Source organism: Manacus candei, unplaced genomic scaffold, assembly GCF_025592945.1.
Source record: "Manacus candei isolate 608988 ecotype Guabito, Panama unplaced genomic scaffold, ASM2559294v1 h1tg000296l, whole genome shotgun sequence".
In the NCBI taxonomy this organism is placed as follows: Eukaryota; Metazoa; Chordata; class Aves; order Passeriformes; family Pipridae; genus Manacus; species Manacus candei.
In genome coordinates, this window is record NW_026138344.1 from 1 (window position 1) to 7,932 (window position 7,932).

The 7,932-nt window shown below is 70.6% G+C and overlaps 1 protein-coding gene across 1 annotated transcript; it reads right to left on the reverse strand.

Moving 5' to 3' along the window:
- Nucleotides 1-778: 778 nt before the first annotated feature.
- On the reverse strand, nt 779-7,686 carry AMHR2 (anti-Mullerian hormone receptor type 2). Its single transcript, XM_051775417.1, is given in 20 exon segments — nt 779-1,030; nt 1,113-1,424; nt 1,538-1,574; nt 2,375-2,458; nt 2,460-2,486; nt 2,488-2,559; nt 3,108-3,244; nt 3,320-3,467; nt 3,953-4,000; nt 4,002-4,114; nt 4,212-4,326; nt 4,851-5,039; nt 5,041-5,076; nt 5,521-5,630; nt 6,023-6,117; nt 6,488-6,645; nt 6,647-6,672; nt 7,264-7,348; nt 7,350-7,414; nt 7,515-7,686. Coding segments are annotated over 20 exon segments (2,112 nt in total). The 5' UTR covers nt 7,528-7,686; the 3' UTR covers nt 779-788.
- Nucleotides 7,687-7,932: the final 246 nt, after the last annotated feature.

Below are 7,932 nucleotides of genomic sequence, written 5' to 3' on the forward strand. Positions count from 1 at the left end.
GGCGGCGGGCGCGGCCCGATTTACACCCGCCCCGACCCGGAAACGCACCGCGCGCGCGGGGCGGGACAGAGCGGCCGCCGCGCCCCGCACAGCGCCGCCCTGCGGCTGGGAGGGATGAGAGAGGGGGCGCACGGGGGTGGGGGGGGTAAAGGGGGAAATTGGGGGGGTATGAGGGGGAATGGGGGAACTGGGGGAATTAAGAGGAGAATGAGGAGCAAAGGGGTGAATGGAGGGTAATGGTGAGTTATCAGAGGGAATGGGGGCACTGGGGGCAGTGGGGGAGTTATGGGGGGCACTGGGGGGCACTGGGGTGGTTATGGGGGCAATGGAGGGCAATAGGGGGACAGGGGGCTCTGGGTGCAATGGGGGGCACTTGGAGGTAATGAGGGGGACGGGGGGGAATGGGGGGCACTGGGGGGCAATAGTGGGCAATGGGGGCACTGGGGACTAATGGGGAGTAATTGGGGGCATGGGGGGGCAATTGGGGGTAATGGGGGGTGAGGGATGCAGGGGAGCAAGGAGAGAGAAAAGTTTGGGGGGTCAGAAGTGTGTAAGGGGGGGCCATGGGGCAATCGGGGGGCAAAGAGGGGCACTGGGAGCAATGGGGGGGCAATGGGAGGGACTGGGGGGCAATAGGGGCAGAGGGGCAGTTCCCCTCACAGAGGGGCTTAGGGGGCCTGTGTCCCAACCCCCGGCCCCCCCAGGGGGTTTGTGCCCCCCGTTCCTTCCCCTCTCACCCCCCAGTGGCACAAAAGAGACACTGACACACATTGGGGTGTCCCAGGGCTTTATTGGGGGGCACCCCTGGGCCGCCCCCAGCACCCAGAGCCCCTCTTGGGACCACGGGGCGGGGGGGACATCGGGACATGATGGGCACGAGGACCCTGGTGGTCCCAGGGGTCTTGGGTCCTCCCAGGAGGACACGGGTGGTCCCAGGTGGTCCTGGGGGGTCCCGGGTGGTCCCAGGGGGGTCGTGGCAGGAGCTTCAGTCGGAGCTGCTGGAGGAGGAGGAGGAGGAAGACGAAGAGCGCTGTGGAGGGACAGCACAGCCCATGAGCACCTGGGGGGAGGCTGGGGGAGACCCCCTGTGCCCCCCCTGTGATCCCCCCCACCTTGTGCCTCTTCTGAGCCTTCTTCATCTTCTTCTTCATCTTCTTGGCCGCCTTCTTGTCCAGCCCGGGGGGGTACAGGGAGGGCACCCCAGGGTGGGGGGGCTGCAGGGGTGGAACCAGGGGGGGGGCCGAGGGGCCCAGGGGAGGGCCTGTGGGGTACGGGGGGGGCCCAGGGGGGTACGGAGGCTGCCCTGGCCCCCCCAGAGGGTTGGAGGGTACCCCGGGGGGTGGATACACGGGGTTGGGGGGTGGCACCTGGGGGGAGTACGTGGGGTTTGGGGGGTACACGGGGTTGGGGGGGGGGCGGCTGCCCTGGGGGAGGAAAAGAGAAGATTGAGGGGACCCCCAACCCGTCACTGCCCGAGGGAGGGGGCAGGAGTGGGGGGTCAAGGCAGCCCCCCCATTCTGGGGTCTCTCCCCCATACCTGCACCAGGATTCCACATGGTGGGTGACTCCGGGACCTGGGGGGGCACACAGAGTGAGTGGGGACCCCCCAGTACCCCAGGAAAGATCCCTGGGGGACCCCCACTGCCATGGGGACCCCCCCCGGCCTCCAGGGGAAACTGAGCCATGGCAGCTCGGGGGGTCCCGGCCATGTGTGTGTTTGTCCCCACCCCGGGGCTGGATCGGGGGTGTCAGGGGGGCAGGGTAATGTGGGGGTGCAGAGAGGAGCCCGAGATGGGGGGGGGTTATGGGGGAGTCAAGAGGTTTGGGGGTGCAGGGGTAAACTGGGGTTACACAGGGGGGATCTGGGGGTCCTGGGTGGGTCTGGGGGTGGGTGCAGGTGGGGTTTGGAGTGCACAGGAGGACTTTGGGGTGCAGAATGGAGTGCAGGGGGGCTTTGGGGTGCACAGGGGGGTTTTGGGGGGGCAGAACGGGGTGCAGGGGGGGTTTGGGGTGCACAGGGGGGTTTTGGGGGGCAGAATGGAGTGCAGGGGGGGTTTGGGGTGCACAGGAGGACTTTGGGGTGCAGAATGGAGTGCAGGGGGTGTTTGGGGTGCAGGAGGGGTTTTGGGGTGCACAGGGGGTGGATCGGGGGGATTCGGGGGCTCTGCTCCCACCTGCGCTCCGGCCGCGGCCCCCTCCCGGCAGGAAGCGTGGGCGGGGCTTAGTGATAGGCTCCTCCCCATAGGCGGTGCCTGTGTTGTGGCCCCTCCCTCGGGGGGCGTGGTCAGAGTGCGGCTCCTCTCCGGGTCCCCCCGCCCGTCCCTCCCTCTCCCCCTCCCGCCGCTCCCGGTGCCTCCGTTTCCCCCGCACGTACCTGGCGAAAGGGGGGTGGTCGCGGGCCGGGGTCCCCCGGGGGGGGCGCGGGACCCGCAGCCAAGCACTGCAGCCGCTGGAGCGCTCCGCTCGGCCGAGAGCCGCGCCTCGGGGGTCGGGGTCCCAGCAGTCCTCCAGCAGCTCCGGCAGAGCCCCCCCCGGGCTGTGGGACCACCCCCCCCCGCACTGTGAGCTCAGCGGGGAGGGGGAACACCCCCCATGCCCAGGGGATCCCGCCGAGCATGACATCCCCCAAACAGGGACACCCACCCCAGGCTGGGACACCCCTGGCACCTTCGGCACCCCGGGCACTCAAGAAGGGATCTCGCCCTGGGAAGGGGCACCCCTGAGCTCCCCCGGGCACCCCTGGGCATCAAAACAGGGACTCCCGGGGATGTGGGACACCCCCCCCCCTCCGTGCACTCAGAGGGACCCCCTTGGTGGGGGACCACTCCCACACCCAGGAGAGTCCCACTGGGTAGGACACCTCCAAATAGGGACACCCCCCCAAACAGGGATACTGCCGGACTGGGACCCCCCTGGGCACCCCCAGACCCCCCTGGGCACCAAGGCAGGGCCCCCCCCCCCTTGGCCATGGGCCCCCTGAGTCACCCTGCACACCCCTGGGACCCTCTGGACATGAACCCCCACAGGTCACCCCCACCCACCGGCACCCTCAGCACCCCGGGCCACCCTCGGGCACCCAGTCGGGGGGTGCCCCCCGGGGGTCTGACCTGAGGGGCTTGGTGCCAGGCGGGGGGGATGAGCGGCCGCCGCCGCTCATCTGCGGCCAAGCGCCGGAGCTGTGCCCCCGTGGGGTTGGAGCCCAGCTCCGCCTCGTAGGCCAGCTGGAACGCTGGCACAGGGGCTCCTGTGGGGCAGGGAGGGGGTCAGCGGGGCCGGGGGGGTCCGCAGGGAGCAGGGGTGGACCCCCAGGGGTGCTCACCGGGGCTGAGGGCCTGGCAGCGGGACAGGATCTCCCAGAGCAGCAGGGCCAGGGCGTAGACGTCGGCCTGGCGCAGGGCACGGCCCCAGGCCCGCAGGTCCAGGCTCTCGTCCAGGATTTCGGGTGCCAGGTACCGCTGGGTGCCCGCCTGTGCCCGCCAGCGCTGTGAGCCCCGTGTGGGGTCGGGGGCACGGGGGTATGGGGGCACAGGGGCACCGGCCCCCCTGCACTGGGGCTGGCCAAGCTCGGGCATGATGGCTTGGCTGGCACCCACACACCACCCTGCCAGCAGTTTGGGGGTCCCATCCCCAGCCTGTCACCTTCCCTTCCCATCTCATCCATCCCATCCCATCCTGTCCCATTCTGTCCAGTCCCGTCCTGTCTCATCTCATCCCATCCCATCCCATCCCATCCCATCCCATCCCATCCCATCCCATCCCATCCCCTCCCTATCCCCCAACCTGTCACCTTCCCTTGTCTTCCCTTCCCTTCCCATCCCCATCCCTGGCCTGTCACCTTCCCTTCCCATCCTATCCCATCCCATCCCTGTTCTGTCCCACCCTGTCATGACCCATCCCATGTCATCTGACCTCATCCCATCCCATCCCACCCCACCCCGCCCCACCCCACCACCTTGCGGATGGCCACGGCGTGCCGTGCCCCGGTGCCGTCCTGGGCGCGCAGGTGGCAGCGCCAGCGCCAGCCCGAAGTCCCCGATGGCGCAGGTCCCGTCCTCCCGCACCAGCACGTTCTGGCTGCTCAGGTCCCGGTGCACCACGCTGGGCTTGTACAGCCCTGGGGGGGCACAGGGGGGATGGAGGGATCAGGGTGTGGGGGGGGACAGGGCGGGGGGACCCCCCGGCAGAGCTCAGGGCGGGGAGGTTGCGCTCACCGTCACGCCAGAGCTCCTGGTGCAGGAAGGCCAGGCCGCGGGCCAAGGACAGCGCCAGGCGCACGCTGCCCGCCCACGTGCCCACGTGCTGCCCCAGGAAGTCACGCAGGGACCCCTGGGGACACGGGGGGGGACACAGGTGGGCACGTGGGGCAGCCCCCCCCTTGTCCCCCCGCGGGGGGGTTGGGGCACTCCGAGTTATGGGGGGTGCACAGCAGGGGGCCCGACCGGGATGGGCACCTCCATGGCCTGGGCACAGCTGTACACACCTGTGCACACCTGTGTACCCCCCCAGGTCAGGCACACCTGTGCACAACCACACAGCCTGTACACTCCAGTACACACCTGTGCACACCTGTGCACACCTGTATACCACAACCCCCAGGCTGGGCACACCTGTACACACCCACACAGTCTGTGCACACCTGTACACACCTGTGCACACCTTTGTACCCCCCCACAGCCCAGGCACATCTGTCCACACCTGTCCACCCCCCACGGAGCCCAGGCACACCTGTGCACCCCCAGCAACCCCTGCCCTCCCCCCCGTGCACACCCCGAGCCTCGTACACTCCCCTGGCCCCCCCAAGCCGCTGCCCCCCTCCCCGGCGCCCCCCGCGCCCCCCCGCGGGGACTCACGGCCGGGTAGAGCTGCAGGACGAGCAGCCCCCCGCGGGCGCGGGGCCCGGCGCCCCTCGTGCCCAGCAGCCGGGCCACGTTCTCGTGCTCCATCAGGGGCAGGGCGTGCACGGCCCGTTCGGCCGCGAACCGCCCGCGCGCCCCCGCCGCGAACGCCTTGATGGCCACGGGTCGCTGGCGAAGGGTCCCCCCTCCAGACCGCCGAGAACCGCCCCGACTGCAGCACCTGCCCCGGGGGGGGACACACAGTCGGGACTGTTGGGGTGTCCCCAGTCCCGGACACCCCAACACCCAGGGATGTTCATCCTCGGGCGCCCACGGGTGTGCCCAGTCTCACTGTCTCACTCACCCTGGGCACCCCCGGGCACTCTGAGCCCTTTGTTTCATTGTTCCACCCCCACGGGTGCCCCCTTAACCCCTTTGTGTGCCTGGTCCTGGTGTCCCACACCCTGGGCACCCCTCGGTACTGTCAGCCTTGTGTTTCGTTGTGCCACCCCCATGGGTGCCCCCCTAGTCCCCTCACACACCTTCATGGGTGACCCCCCAGTACAGTCTCCTTAACTGCCCTCCCACTTGGATGCCCCCCCCGTTGGATGCCCCTTGCCCATGGGTGCCCCCCCCAGTGACTTCCCCCCTCATTGGGTGCCCCCCACCCACAGGTGCCCCGTACCTGCAGGAAGTGCAGCGCAGGCAGGTCTGGGCTGGGGGGCTCTGAGGGGACCCCGATTCTCTGGCCCTCCCGAGGTGGCTGCCCCGTGTGGGCCCTTGTCCGTCGCAGCCCTGGATGGGGGACATGGGGGACAGCGGGGACACCCCCATCCGGGGACCCCCCCACCCAGGAACCCCCCCAGTTAGGGACACAGGGCCTGGGGACATCAGAGACCCCCGGGCTCCCACCTGGGGGGGACAGGGGGATCCCCATATCTGGGGGCTCCTGCATCCTGGGGACACCCCACCCGGGACCCACCCACCCAGGGGTCCCCAGGACAGCAGGGACCCCCCCTGCCCCAGGGACAGGGTGACACAACACTTGGGGACCCCACCCACCCACCCCAGGAGAAGTGCACCCTGGGGACATCAAGGATGTGGCACTTGGGGACACCCAGGGGACATGGGGCACAGGTGCCTGTGCCCGGGGGTCCCCCCATCCCCCCCCATGTCCCGGTCCCTACCGAGGATGCCCAGGCAGGTGAGGAGGATGAGGAGGAGGGGGCCGGCCCCCCACAGCCACAGGGTCCCCGTGGACCCCCCCCGGCCGGGCACTGGAGACAGAGGCTGAGGTGACACAGGGCCCCCCCACCTGGTGGGGACCCAGGCGGCCAGGGTGGGGATGGGGGACTTTTTAGGGGATACCGTGGGTTCCCCAGCCCCCCCGCGGGTCCCCAAGTCCCCCCCCAGGTCTCCTGTGGTCCCAGGTCCCCCCCAAGTCCCGCATGGGTCCCAGCCCCCATTTGTGCCTCCATCCCCCCATGGGTCCCACATCCACCTGTGGGTCCCCTGAAGGTCTCAGGGTCCCTCGTGGGTCCCCCCAGTCCCCCGTGTGTCCTCAGTCCCACCCCCGAGTGTCCCCCAGAACCCCCCCACCACCCGGTGGGTCCCACACGCCCCCCCTCCAGTGCTCCCCCCCATACCTGGGCCCTGGGGGGGCCCCCCCCAGCCCCACGGCCGTGCCCGTCCCCGTCCCTGTCCCTGTCGCCGTGGTGTTCCCGTTGCAGAGGTGGCCGTGGCACAGGCACACGAGGACGGCACCGCCGGGGGGTCCCGCGGGGCTGGGGGTGCAGGTGGGCGAGGGGCAGTCGGCCCCCCCCACCTCCCCAGCAGCCTGGGGACAGCGTCACCGTCACCGGGGCACCCCGGAGGTGCTGGGGGGGGCACCTCGAGACGGGGATGGGGCAGGGGGAGGGGTGGGACTCCCCTGTCCGGGACCCCTCGTGCCTGGCACTCCCCTCCCTGGCACGCCCCCCTTTCCCTGAGAGCCCCCCTATTCCAGGACCCCTCATGCCTGGCACTCCCCCTCCCTGCCACCCCCCCTCCTTCCCCGGGAGCCCCCCTATTCCGGGACCCCTCACGCCTGGCACTCCCCTGCCCGGGACCCCCCCGCAGCCGCTCCCTCCCAGCGCCGCCGCAGCCACTTCTCAAGGCCAAGGTCAAGCGCAGGCTCTGGGGAGGGACCAGCAGCCTCCTCCAAAGCCCCCCCAGGATGGGCTCAGCCCCCGCTCCCTGCCCCAGCCCCCCCAGCCCCGACCCGTGTCTCCCCAGATACCCCAGGGCAGGATCAGGCCCCTTCTGCCCCCCACCCCCCATCCCCCCGAGGGCAGGACCAAGCCTCTCCATCCTGCCCCAGCCCCAAAATCCCACTGGGGCAGGACCCCCCTGCAGTCCCCCGACCCCTGCCCAGCCCGGGGGGTCTCACCCTGCACCAGCGCGTGGCTGCGGTTCCAGATGCCGATGCAGCACTGCCCGGGGGGGCAGCGCACGGCGCCGGCCGCCGCCCCCCCCCGCGCCCCCCAGCCCGCCCCGCACGCTCGGGTGCTTGTAGGAGACGCAGCTCAGGTTGCGGGGGCCTGGGGGGGACACACACACGCACGGGTGGGTGGTGACTCTCAGCCCCCCAAATAAAGATTCCCCCCCCCCCAGCCGGGTTGGGGCCCCCCCGGCACCCACCTGGCCGCCCCATGGGAGCCTCCGCGGGGCCGGAGCGTGCGGGGGCCGGTGGGAAGTGGAGCGGCCCGGGGAGAAGAAGAAGAAGGAGAAGGAGAAGGAGGAGGAGGAGGAAGGTGCTGCCCCCGCACCAGGGAGGAGTGAGACAGTCCTGGTGGGGAGCCAGCCCTGGCCCCCCGCCCTGCATCACCTGGCACCCCGACAAAGCCCCCCAAATCGAGCTCTGTGCCTCAGTGTCCCCTGTCCCCATAGCCACAGCCCCCCAAAATCGAGCTCTGTGCCTCAGTTCCCCCTGTCCCAACAGCCCCAGCCCCCCAAACCGAGCTCTGTGCCTCAGTTCCCCCTGCCCCTCACAGCCCCAACACCCCCCCAAGGCACTGCCAGTCCCCAAATCGAGCTCTCTGCCTCAGTGTCCCCCATC